Genomic DNA, 13,925 nt, shown 5'->3' on the forward strand with positions numbered 1-13,925 from the left:
TGATACACAGTCAATTTAAGAGTTTTGTACTATTTTTCTCTCCCAGATTAGATTTTTGGGCCTAATTTATCCTATTATTAATCACAAATTAGATACCAAAACATTCATTACTGTTTAGGAATTACCACTTATATAACTCTACTTTTGAAAAAAAATTGAAAATATATTTAAATATATTACCTTTGGAGACTACTTTACACCTTCACATCAATTATCATTATATCTTTTCTCATGAAAGCGACATTTCCTTTGAAAAAAAAAAAAAAAAAAAAAAAACCAACCAAATCCTAATTTCTCACACCTACCCAAATCACATAAAATCTAATTAAAAACCGGCCACCCAAATTCTAAGCAACATATTAAGATGAGTTTGCAAGGATGGGTAATTTGGCATTTTGGATGTGGAGTTTTGTTTAAGGGTACCTGAATGGTTTGCAAAAATAGACTTATTTAAATGGTCGGTTTCACCAAAATAAATTTGTCAGTCAAGAGTGATGTGCATTTAAGACAAATATTGTAGTTCTTTTAATATTTGTAAGAGCACAACGGACCGGCCTCAATATGGAAGAAAATTGTTTTCCACTATCATTTATTACCGTATATTATCGAGAATATGATAGTATCTTCCAATGCGTACTTATATAAGGAAGTACAAAAAAGGAATGCTACCCATGTAGTATTCCCGATGAATCTTTGCAAATATTGATGGCTTCCATGAATATTGCTTGGATCTTTCCAAATAAAATTTATTTCTCTAACATATCTTACCAGACCCCATAGAACAAGGGCGCTGCACTCATTCAAAGCAAACGACGCAATGGAGCATCCTTGTTGCTCTTTCTACTTGAAGTTGCTTCATTATCTTTCTGGATTTCATGCCTGATCCTCTTGATCCCAGGCATACCTGTCAGTGCACAACATGATGCTTAGGTAGGGACAACTACTCTGCTGATGGCAACTTTCACAACAACCTCGGCCGCTTCCTCTGCCGGCGTCTTTACGACCAAGGACCCATCTCCTGATTCTACAACACGACGGAAAGTGAAGATCCGGACAGTTCATGGTCTCTTCCTCTGCAGGTGAATTACACGCCGAAGGTGTTGGGGCCTGTGCTCTAGGTTCCCCATAAAAACGATATGATTCATACCGTACATTACAATTCAGCTGAAGAATTCTACAACACGATGGACTCTTCCTCTGCAGGTAAAGCATGTGAAATATACCCGAAATTTCAATTTTTGAGTAATACCTTTTAATTCTATCATTTATAATCTTTGGAATCATCTCACAGAGGCAATCATATGGTTCGATGTTTGACCGTATTGTGGTCAACTGGACCGTCGCTAGCGACTTGATTGTGGCGGAAACTTTCGGGAATATGAGGGACTTGGCGATGAATGTGACGGACTTGGCAGTCTCAAGTTCAGTGACCCTGCATGAGCTTGCTGAGCCTGCACAGTGCACCCCCGGCTTATCAAAGTTAGCTTGTAAGAGTTGCTTGCTTTCTGCTATTGTACAATTATCTACCATTCTTAGTTATGGAAGGGGAGATGCGAGAATTTTCAGCCGAGTTGTAATGTACGGTACGAACTGTACTATATCGGTTTTATGGGGAACCTAGAGGACAAGCCCCGACAAGCCCCGACACCTTCTGCATGTGTTTTACCTACAGAAGAAGAGGCCATAAATTTCGTCAGGATCTTCACTTTCCGTTGTGTTTTAGAAACCGAAGATGGGTCCTTGGTCGTAAAGGCGGTCGAGGTTGTCGTGAAAATTACCCTCAGCAGGGAAGTTGCCCCTACCTGATACGACCGTGGACCATGTGTAAAGATACGACCGTCACTGACAGGAGTGCTTGGGATGGAGAGGATCAGGCATGAAATCCAAAATATGTCATGGTGGATTGAAGATCATAAAGAGTAAGGATGCTCCAACTAAACTCCAACTGCAGACTTTCTTCTGAACTTGTCATTTTGCTTTGAACGAGCTCCCTTATTTTATGGGTCTTGTAAGAGGCGTTAGAGAAACATATTGTATTTAGAAAGATCCACACAATATTCATGGAAGTCAATAATATTTGCGTAAATTTATTAATTATTACATGAGTAGCATTCTTATTTTGTATTTCTTATATAATCATGCTTTGGAAGGTAATGCTATATTCTAGGTACATGCTGACAGATAATAATGGAAAACAATTTTCTTCCATATTGATATGATAGATATGGCATGGAATATAGAGAACATTTTTTTCTCCCATAGTGGAGAACAATTTTCTTCCTTGAGATCGGTACATTGCACTCTTACAAATATTTAAAAAAATTATAAAATATGTCAAGCGACTTGCAAATAGCTTTGCTGGATCTCATTTATGATTTTTTTTTTTTTTTTTTGAGATTACTCGTTTAATTTTGAGCCGAGCCTGAGCTATTTGAGCTCAATTTGTACGCGCAGTCTCACTAATATCAAAAGTTCATCACTAATTAAAACTTAAAAAAAAACGACGAGGCACATCGGGTGCGCTCAGTACATTGTAACACACGATAAAGACGGTGACTAAAAATGACAAAATCCTTTAAAAAAAAAAAAAAATTTCTTTTTGTTCATAAACCCAACTTTTTTTTAAGTCGAATAGAAACCCAACTTAATAAAAAGAAGAGAGTACCACCTGCCAAGTGTTTTTTTTTAGGTTGAATTTGACATATTTAATACAACTAGAAACAGAAAAAATTAGATTACAAATTCGATTTAGATATGCCTTCGTCAATCAATTATTTAGCTCGTTTGGTACTCTCGAAACACGACATCCCCGTCTACCCAAATCAGTGCTCATCTAGTAGTTTAAATGCAGGAAGAGATTTGAGAATGAGAACCCAATAAAGCACGTAAAATATATTATAACCCTCTCATTTCCTCTAAAATTCAATTCATGGTTGATCTTCTGCATATCTATAACTGAGTTTTGAGCTTGTTTTCTCGGATAGTTTGCCAAAAAAAAACTAAAAGAAGGCTCTTTTTGTAACCTTCTTCCCCAAAAATCAGGGTCTTCCTAGACCTCCATAAATTTCTCCTGACATGCGCGATAACGCCTCAGACTAGCACAAGGATGTAGCATTTCTGCCTATGATTGAACGGGTACATCACACTCCCAGCCCATGTTACAATCTTAATATTGGCAAACATCTTGTACCCATATATCTACAAAGAAGCGGCACGGGAAGAACAAATTCATCTCATTATTCAAGCATACTTCCGAATGTTGGTTTATCTTCACCTTTCGACCATTATTTACATCTTTCGTAGATTATCCAACCTCGCCTGTAAGTCATCATCAATTCCGCCGTCACCAGTCGCTGTAGATTCAGCTTGTGCGACCTTGTTTGTTGCAGCCGGAGCAGCAACAGTGCCTGAGGGTGCATTTAGAAGCTGCAATTTAAAGGGAAGAGAAAAATTAGATTCCCTGGGAGCTGTGTTGGATGATAATAGTCATTGGTAAGTAATTTTCTTAATCACGTTAAGCTGGGGCGGAGAAGAGAAACAGGGTATTGGATTACCTCTGAGTTCATATCAATACCAATCTCATCAAGCACCTGATTAACTAGCTCTTCTGTCTCCGCCTCTTCTTCATCGCCTTCCATGGCATCATCTATAGCATCTCCCATGACCTCGCTCACCAACTCCATCTTTTCATTCTGCCTCTCAAATTCCTGCATTATCCTCTGCAACGATGGCAAGTTCATCTGTCTGTTCATCTGCCCCATTGCCTTGGTTACACCTTTCATGGCCTCACCCATTGCTTGAGTTGATTTCAGGGTCTGAAAGGATATATTGAAAAATTTAGAACATCCCGAAGGTGTATGAACGCGTATGCATACCAAAAAGGGCAGAAGAGAACTGAGCAGTTTACAAACTTGCTGACAGTATAATTAGTTTTTATTCTCATTTCTTCACAGTTGTTATGAAGTATGGATGTTTTCCATATGAAGGTATATGATTGCCACATCATTTTTTTCCCACATAAACCATTGCAGAAGTTTGAGCCAAAGCTATATCTGCTTTCAAATGATATGTATAAATAAGCTAGACGGCATAATAAGTTCTGCAATCATATACTGTGCAGCTGTGCCGACCTTTGTGGAGCAGTCCAGTCACATGCATGTAAAAAATTTAACTTTTACTCCATATAATTCTCATTACGAAATTTCATTTGCGCACACACATGAGAATGAGAGAGAGAGAGAGAGACCTGAATTCTTAAAGCCACACCCTGAAGTTGTGATTTCAGCTTGTAAAATTTCTCAATCTGATGTCGAGTTCGGATCAGGTCCTTTGCCATTACCCTCACAGCACCCTGAAAGGAGAGCAATAGTTTGGCTGATTCTTAATTTTGAATCAGCAAAGGGGGTATTACATAGTCAATTAAACCATTTCTAATCACTAAAAATAAACAACTTCCAAAGAGCCATGACTAAGAAGATAGATTGTTATCTGAGCTGGCAAAGCCTCCTCTCGAATGTGATGAATTTGAGATTAAACAGTACAATTACCCAGTAATGAGAGGATTGCTTAGAAGAAGAAAACAGGGACATAACCAGACATCTGGAGAGAAAGCTTTGAAAAATGAATAACTTTTAGTCACTTTGAAGTAATACTATTTCATATAAGTGCAGTATCAATTGCAAATGTGTTAGCCACTTCCAGTCAAGAGTAAGAAGTTCCAATATACTTTGATCAACCACATAGATCTACAGTTGCACCAATCCTTCAAGTCCACTTACTTCGTTTGATCAAAATATATAAGTCAATAATGAAGATCCAACCTGAGGAAGATTGAGAAATGAAGTCGCTTCCTAAGCACAGACCAAGAGTTACCTTCAACATTTCTCATGAATCTGTATTGTTCTTTTATCTGCCTAAGTTCACCATCTTTTAAACTCCAAAAAAAGGGTGCCAAAGGGAGAAAGCAAGAGAAAACCAAAGCACTTACAATCAAATCAAATCATAGCAACTGCTTTTCTCACTGTTCTCTACCAGCTAAGGACCACCTTACCATTTCCTTCGCATAATTCATATAGGAAACAGGCAACCTGCAGCTGTACACCAAATTGATATCGTGCCAAACCCCTAAACTTCACCTAGCCAATTCTGCCTCTGCTTAAGTGTATCCCAAACATGTGTTTTCAAGTTTTGCTCAGTGTCAAGCCTCATTTAAATAAATTGCCTCTTCATGTGATTTTGTTTACAGGACTCACTCCACGTGGCTCGCTTACTAAGCAAAAACTATGACATCTCCATATAAGTGTTGGGTGATGAGAAGAGATAGAGGATGCTTACTTGGACAATCTAGGTCGTCCAATATATCTTTGTTGACACGCTCATTTCAAAAAACCAAATCAGACATTAACATGGACAGTTGATGACTATCTCACGGTGTTAGTGTCCAATTTGGCATTATCCTTATGTAATTTTTAAAGTTGAGGCCCTTATTTGAACCCCCCCAAAAAAAAAAAAAAAAAAAAATGAGTATTCAACTGTAAAATGGACAAGAGCTCAGGTAATTGCGGTATCATTACCACAAAGAAGAACTAAAACTTACATAAAGGCAATGAAAAATAGCTTCATACCATCTGTCCTTGTTTGGCATTTTTCTTTATCTCACTGATCAACTTCTTTTCTTGAGTTTGAAGACCTTGCCTTTCCCTTTCTATTTCTCTAATGGACTTGTCTAGCATCCGCTTATTTTCCCGCAGAAGTTCTGCACCGAAACATACACATGTTTTCTTAGATTTTAAGAGCAATAAGAGTGATCTTAGCACCTGCAAATTGGATGTATGAGATTAACGCCTGCAGAGATGGAAATCCGAGCAGAGCAGGTAGTTCACATAAATCACAATGGCCAAATTTATACAGCAGCAAAAACTGTAGCTTTATACAAATAGTGCAAATTGCTATTTCAGGCCAAGTGGCTCCATAATGCCATTTAGCTCAAAGCTAAGTTGACTACTACTAGGTCCAAAGTCTTTTCATATTACATGGGATAAGCTTTTCCAAGAAAAATGCTATATATGGACATATACAGATTAAATGTTTATCTTGGCTCCGAACGTTGATTTCTCAGTCCACCATTGCCTTTGCACAACATTAACGCAATAGATCAACCAGGAAGATGATGAAACCATTCTTTCCACTCGCATCTTTGGTGAGAGAATCCACGAGACTATATTTATTAAGGATGTTAAGATTCACGAGATAAAAGTCCATGCCAGAGCCTATCATACTCTCTTGCATTCCACACACCCTCAAATGCAAAAATATGTGCTTGTGAATGTTGAAGTAGCTTGTGGCTTCACATGGATCTGATCCACGACAACTAAGCAACTTCCACATCACCAGATTCATACTGTCAAAGCTAAACCAAGTGGCCACTTCAGATTGTTTAACTCAGCAGACGTATGCATGGTTACAAAGAAGAACAGAGGATTCGCTCCTATCGATTACATCGTTGCCCATATCTTACAGCATGCATTTTCAAATTCATCCGTCATCAAGAGCCATCCGTAAAGAAAAAACCAAGCATCTCAACAACGCAATACTCGCTCACAACACAGCATTTACGACAATCAATCAGTCGTCGAGAACGGATTCTTGCATGTAACCCGAAGCCAACTACAGACACACCAGACATGATCAAAGAGCAACCAAAGCCGAAATTTCAGAATCCGACAGGACTCAACGATAATTCCGCCAAAAACACAGCCCGATTTCAGATTGCTCATCAAACCCTCATCCGAGCTCGACACAAGAAAAAGCCACACCTCAACAAATTCCGCCTCCCGCAGTGACTTCTACACAGAATCGATCGCGTTCAGCTCAAACTCAGCTCACAATCAGTAACGAGCGCGTAAAATCTACACTCGCAGCGCAGTTTTCCATGAACATGACGACGACGACGACGACAGCTGCCAAAAAAAGAGCAGAAAAAGAAAAACTGCGCAACCTGCAGGAGTCTTCCTTTGGCCGAAGAGGAAACTCATCGTGCTCGCCGGAAATCGCAAAGATCGTTCGCAGTTTACACAGATACGAAGCTTCTCCTCGCGATCGATCGGCTTCGATGCTTCGATCCGCGCGGTGTCGATCGCTTCGCGGTGACGATTTCCCGCAGAAGAACGCGCCTTGGCAGTGTCCCTCTCGCCGACGGGTCGCTGACGAAGAAAGCTAAGGTCGAGCCGGGCTTCTGCCGACGGCCCAAATATCTGAAGCCCAAATCATTATTGGGCCAGTAGTGAGGCTTTGTCGGAGGCCCGTGAAAATTAGAATCGGGGGGACCAATTGGGGAACTGATCATGGGCCTAATAACGGCCATTTCGTGACGAGAAAGTGTTCGGTGGCATCAAAGCGCCGCCTCAGCGGCTAAAGTACTATGATTAAATAAAATAATATGAAAATATTACCTTGCAAGCCATAAATGCACAGCAGCTTTTTGAAAAATAAAAATAAATCTATAATAAGTGGATCTGGCTAGATAAATACAGACCACGCCATACACTGACGTGAGGCTTTAATACCATTAAATATTTTTCTGTGAAGGGAGAGTTTCCTTGGGCCAGCATTTGAATTCTTCTTTCGAGAAGCTCCTTTGCATCATGTATGGCTTGTAGGCTCACGTTTTCATGCTGTCTTATTTAATTATAATGTGTGCCACGTGTCAATTCATGAGTGGATTTGACTAGATAAACGGGGGCCACGTCACGCCATGTCTGACGTGGAGCTTTGAGGCCACTGGATTTTTTTTCTCATTTGTGACGGACGTCTAACGACAACAAACGGGCTCGGATCGAGAGGATTGAGTTGGGCTCGATGAGCTCACGTGGCCCATGATTGAGATTAGACCCATTAAGAGAACGATGGGACTGATAATGTGTCCATTTCTGACGACGACGTTTCACGAACGGTCGGACAGGTTGGGGCTAAGTTGGGAATGGACTGGGCTTTCGCATAAACTGGATCCATCACCAGCGTTTACCATTTCTAATATCGAAAAGTTCAATAAAGTTTTGGTTCATATTCTTGGGAAAAGAAAAAGAAAACTATAACATTCCGTTGGTTTTGAGGAAAACATCTTCCAGGAAAACATTTTCCAGATTTTTTGACATTTGATTTACAAAAAATGAATCAATCAAGGAAAGCCTTTCCTCACTCACTTTCGCTTATCTTATGCTCCTGCTAGCCCCCACTTCATTCTTTTTGTCTTTGTCTTTTTAAAATATTCAAAAGTTTAATTCTTTTTCTTTTTCCTTTCTTTCTTTCTTGGCCAATTGCCGGCCAGTGATCGACTACAAGCAAGCCTTGAGCTTTCCGGCATTGGGTGAGCTCGAGGCTTGCCAACCTCTAGTAAGGTCGAGTTGGCCACTTGCCCAAATCGGCAAGCGTAACCCTCGCCAAAGGCTCAAGCCTGCCAATGTTGAGCCTCACCAAATCGATGAGCCTTTTTAGGTCAAGGATCGGTAGAAGAGGAAGAAGCAAAAGGAAAAATAAAAAATAGAAAAGTAAAAAAGTAGAAAAGAATAATATAATATAATATTAAAAGGCGTGCACGGAGGAGAATCAAATCAAATTTTCCACATCGAACGATATAAAATATTTTCTAGTTCAATTTCAAGTGTTAGTCAAATATAGAAAAATATTGTTATTTTCTTGAATTTTTTTTTTTTAGAAATGCCATATTTTTCGCAAAAACGAACAAAGCCTAAACCTTGGTAGGCAATTTTCCTGAAAAAGGAAATTTAAAGTGACCCTTCTCTCGAAGGAAAATCAGTATTGTTTTAGATGTGAATATGTTTGGTTATCTCACATATCTGAAACTCAGAAAGAGATTATCAAAATTTGTGATTTTAAGCATGCACCGGTGAGATCAACTATATTAAACGAGAGATGTCGATAATGAGATCAATCCCAATATTCTCGACGGGGTGCTATAGTGATGATCACAACTCACTGGACTACATATTTAAGATGATCTTGATTCATAAGACATTGGCTTAATCAGTTATGATAAAAGAAGTTCTTGGGGGAAAACCAGGTGGACTTTATGGAGTGAAATAATGCATGTCATTCAATACCAAAACCCCTTTTCCTTATCAAATGTCAAATTCATTTTCATTAGTTGGGGCCAATGTCTTTGGTGTCAAATGGTAGAGGAAATGAACCTGTAAATGTAAAGGCAATGGTCAAAGAAGGTACCATAAGATTCAAGAGAGACCATCAACGCGGGAGCCCGCAAAAAGGACACATGCCTAACTCCTTATATCACCTGGACCCTAGCACAGTCCATTTCAGTTCCTAGTTCCATTTCTGCAACACATTATGTCGATTATCGAACGTGTTTCTATGCCAAAAAACATGTACAAGCGATCGCGATTGGGCTGAGGTCAACGTGAGCGGTTGTCGATCGACCAAGCTATGCAGCTGCTTCCAAACTTCCCCCCGTCGGCACCTAACGAGGAAGGCGACTCGCGTGCCTTAAGATTCCCCCATCAAGTCCGCAAGGATGCGTCGGTAGATCCATGGCTTCCGTTCTTCTTCTTGAAGATGACAGTTATTATCAATCGTTCTCACTGTGCTTCTTTCCAAATTTTCAAGCCCGTCTCTATTCAATTTCCCACCAGTTAGGTCTGGCACGATCCATCATCAACACGAGCAGGGACGTGACCGTTGTAGGCTGTTGTGTTCTGATTTGATGGTCATTAAATTCCCTCACGATTTGAACCATATGAATCGATGTGGTGACCCGCAAGTGATGAATTCGTTTACTTCGTACGTTAGGTCGTAGAAAAAAATGTGATGAGATTTATCGACTCTACCTACTTAGAATTCTTGCGTACTGAACATAGGGCAAGTTTGTTTAGGCTTAAGAGAAAGTAAAGGCAGCATTTTGCCTTCTATGCCCGATCCATTATATAGACCGGTCCCATCATAGTCATTCATAACTTGAAATAACACAACTTGAGTCTTATGTGATCAATGGCTATCATTATCTCCATAATTCTTTCAAGCTTCTTCCACAAGCTAGGTTACTTTAACATGGCCAAGGTTCGTGCAATTAACTTCGAACTCGACCATGGTCACTCGCGATCATAATGAGGCTTTTCGCGGTCGGAAACGACGCCGTTTTTTCGATGCGTGACTGTAGTCGAGGCAAGCAAGTTGGCCAAAAGCAACGTAGAATAATTTACAAGTCACTTTCATCTCTCTCTCTTTCTCTCGCTCTCTCTGCGATCCAGGTCTATCTAATCCACCAACCTTTCACCGATCGAGAAAACCCTAAAATTGTGGCGCTCAATACTATACGTCCGTGTGCAGTCCCTTTCTCCATAATTCAATTTGGTCAGTGAAAGCCAATGCTCGACCGATCCCCCACTATTCCAAGGCGAAACCCTAGCTTTTCCTTTGCGTCCAACCATCTCTCTTTATCTCTTATCTCAAAAGGGCCTTGACATTTCATTAATTTCGTAAACCGAACGAGATGATTCGTCTGACAAAGACGAGCCGATCTCTCTAAACATCTCGTGCGCACCAAGCCACCATCGGAGATTCGAACTCGTAACTGAAGCGAGGATTGACCCTGGCCCGCACGGCCGAAGGAGCGGCCAAACATCATGCCAATTCTTGTTCAAAAAAAAAAAAAAACATCATGCCAATTCCCGTTCACACAATGTAGCAAAGCTTGAGTCACGAGAAAAGTCAAACTCTCGAGCTAGTCAAAGCTCGTACTGCACGAGATCTCCACCTAAGCAAGCAAGTTGCCACCATTTTGAAAAAGCAGGATCGGGGCATTTCCTGTGCAGGTACGAACTTTCAAAATTATTGGGCAGCCGGACATCCACTGTTCAGACGATTCTCTCTTTTTTCCTTTCAATCATTTTAACGACTTCGTAGAAAAAATGACGTGCCGCTTTGGAGACGCGCAAAACATAGTTTCACACACAACAAGAAGTTCGATGCAAGGGCCAAGCGGTATATGCGTGTGTCCTAAATTTCCTCTTTCTCCTCTATGGTCGTCGGTACGGCGACCAACCGAGCGTTTGCACCGCACTAATTCTACCAAATTGAGAGTCAATCATGCATGTTGATCAAGAAACGTGAGTTCCACACGCTAGGGATCTATACCACTTAAAAATATGTACATGTCGAGATCTAAGGAGGCCCGTGAGGGGAAAATCTCCGGTCGACCGGAGTTATTGCTCTTTGAAACTCTTGATTAACATTAGGGAGCAAAAAACGGAAAGGAAAAATGACTATTGCCTAATGTAGAGTACACTCGAGAAGCATAGGGCGAAAAAGCCGAGCCAAGCGGAGCCTAGCCCGCCATGGAAGATTCGAAATTTTTCCAAAACCCTAGAACCCTAGGTCACTCAACTGCATGCCCCCCATGACAATAAAGCGGGACGCTTTAGGAGATCACGATCGTCGTTCCGCCTTAGAATTTTGTCCCCAAGAATCTTTTTCCCCAAGCAAAAAATGAAACCCGGTTCAATTCCGTGCACCGAAGCAAAAGCAAAAGCGAGGACCAGATCGTTCCCAACATCCCCATCAGACGACGATCCACTCTCTCTCTCTCCCTTCCTTCTCCTTTATCTTTTTCATGGGGATACGAAGTTTCAGACCAATTGTCGTTGTCCTCCCTTCTCCAATTCCTCCTCTTCCCAAGATATAATATAGAGAAACGAAAAAACTATAGATGAGCAATCGGACATCGGGATAAAAAGAGCAGGAGATGGGAAAAGAAAAGGCTGCTGCCACGGTTTTAACTTGGCGTCGCTGCGATCTCCTTGGGATCGCCGAAAAAACACAAAGAATTATTCTCTTCCCCTTCCCCACTTTCTCTTTTTTCACACACACCCAATCGGCATAATAATACGAAAACTGCCCCTACCCCTCTCCTCCTCTTTCTTTTGCTTTCTTTACCTAAAGCTGCCCTTGTCCTTCCCCACTTTTTGCTTGCTCCTCTACGTCCTCTCCCCGCCCGGCTCGATTCCGAGATCGGCCATGCCGAAAAGAGGATCGGCCATTAGAGCTTCGAGGGGCTATCTGGCGATCGTTGCAGGAGGGAAAAAGGAAGGCGGAGGCACACGTGGGAGGAGGTGACAGGTGTCGGGGGATAAGTGGGGGGATGGTTCTTGGCTAGGCGGTATGGGAAAGTTAATGAAGAGAAAAAGAGAAGAGAATTCATCAAGAACGAATGAAAATGAAGAGATGAGAATGCTCCCTGATCTCCTCTAGGGATAAACCTGATTTTATTCACTACTCAGATCAAAATAACATGAACCCGGCATAGACTTTTAGTGTAATACAAGCATCTATATGTCGTATTTTCGCAAATGCCGGATACATAATAAGATTTATTATCCCTTTCAGTAGGTTTTTAACCTACACAACCTCTGTGAAGTTACAATTTCAAATCGTTCTTTACAAAGGATTTCCCAGACAAAGATCGCTTGTTATCCTCCTTATCTTCATTGGAGTCTTGACAGATCTCGACCCACGATATGATATATCTTCATCAGGGGATGCTTCTTGCTAGGCGGCATGGGAAAGTAAATGAAGAGAAAAAAAGAGAGGAGAATTCATCAAGAACAAAGAAAAATGGAGAGATGAGAATGCTCCCTGATCTCTTCTAGGGATAACCTAAGATTATTCACTACTCATTTCAAAATAACATGAACCCTGGATAGACTTCTATTAGACCTTTCTGTAGGTTTTTAACCTACACAACCTCTGTGAAGCTATAATTTCAAATCGTTCTTTACACGGTATTTCCCGGACAAAGACAGCCTGTCATGCTCCGTATTATCATCGGAGTCTCGACAAATCTCGACCCACGATACGGTGTAATAATCTTTTAAGTTTCACACCTATCTTCACCTATCGTAGACTAATGATTCGGATTTACGAGCTGAGGATCCGATCCCGCTGTTGTACCTCGTTTCTTTTCTTGCTGGTTCTGGTTTGAAAAGAGGCAAATAGCCTCCGGCGCAATAAAGCATACGGGAAGGAGCTCGTGTGTGAAGTGAAGCGGACAGAGCTGCGAACGCTGCCCGGATCGGGCGCGCAAAAAGATTAATTATTTTTGGGACGACTTTTAAAAGTATGGTCAGTTGTAAGTAAGTGCAGCGGAAGTTGCGGGGATGCATGGAGGATCACACGTGTGCATGCGCGACAGGCATGGGACATGCAGGCCACTCCATCACGTGCGGCTTCAAAAAGGAGACGTGGTCCTTGGGGAAAAGCTGCAGTACCGATCGGAGCACCCGAGCCTGCTTCATCTTGGCCGCTAAATGTTGTCGGTCTCCATAGGAGACCTACGTGATCTGATGATTGAATTGGAACGGGTTCACGTACGCTGAATGCATGCGAGACATTTTCCCACTTCGATGCGGCACTCTTGCCCCCTCCCCGATCCCATTCTATGCGCAACGCTCTCTCTTCTTGTCTCATATGCCATGCTTTTGGAGCTGGACCATTGACGTATGGATCAAAGTGTTGGTGCATTATGACAGATCAATCGTAGTTCTCGTCAATCGATTCTCTTCATGTGTTATCTCTATATAACATAATCGCCACACAAAACACTTTCATTCATCGATGAACCGATCATATCCCGTTAGAAGAAGTAACTCATACTAGATAAATCCTTTTGTCGTGCACATGATTACTACTTAATGCACAAAATCACCGTACAATATTATGATTTCATGGGATTTTCAAGCACTCTTAACGTAACTTTTGCTCGATATTTGTGGATGTGAACTAAATCAAATATTTGAAGGGGAAATTCCCATATAAGAACCAAAGTGCCTTCAATTTTTCAAATAAGGACTTAAAGTGAATATTATTTTGAATAAGAGTATGAAATACCTTCATTTTCT

General features: G+C 41.0%; 1 protein-coding gene across 1 annotated transcript; it reads right to left on the reverse strand.

Moving 5' to 3' along the window:
• Positions 1-2,984: 2,984 nt before the first annotated feature.
• LOC104422996 (vacuolar protein sorting-associated protein 2 homolog 1) lies at positions 2,985-7,205 on the reverse strand. Its single transcript, XM_039303881.1, has 5 exons — positions 6,998-7,205; positions 5,625-5,755; positions 4,247-4,351; positions 3,555-3,815; positions 2,985-3,426 (listed from the first exon to the last, which is right to left on the reverse strand). Exons 1-5 carry the CDS (start codon positions 7,032-7,034, stop codon positions 3,289-3,291), a joined length of 672 nt encoding a protein of 223 aa, XP_039159815.1. The 5' UTR covers positions 7,035-7,205; the 3' UTR covers positions 2,985-3,288.
• Positions 7,206-13,925: the final 6,720 nt, after the last annotated feature.

Source organism: Eucalyptus grandis, chromosome 10, assembly GCF_016545825.1.
Source record: "Eucalyptus grandis isolate ANBG69807.140 chromosome 10, ASM1654582v1, whole genome shotgun sequence".
In the NCBI taxonomy this organism is placed as follows: domain Eukaryota; kingdom Viridiplantae; phylum Streptophyta; class Magnoliopsida; order Myrtales; family Myrtaceae; genus Eucalyptus; species Eucalyptus grandis.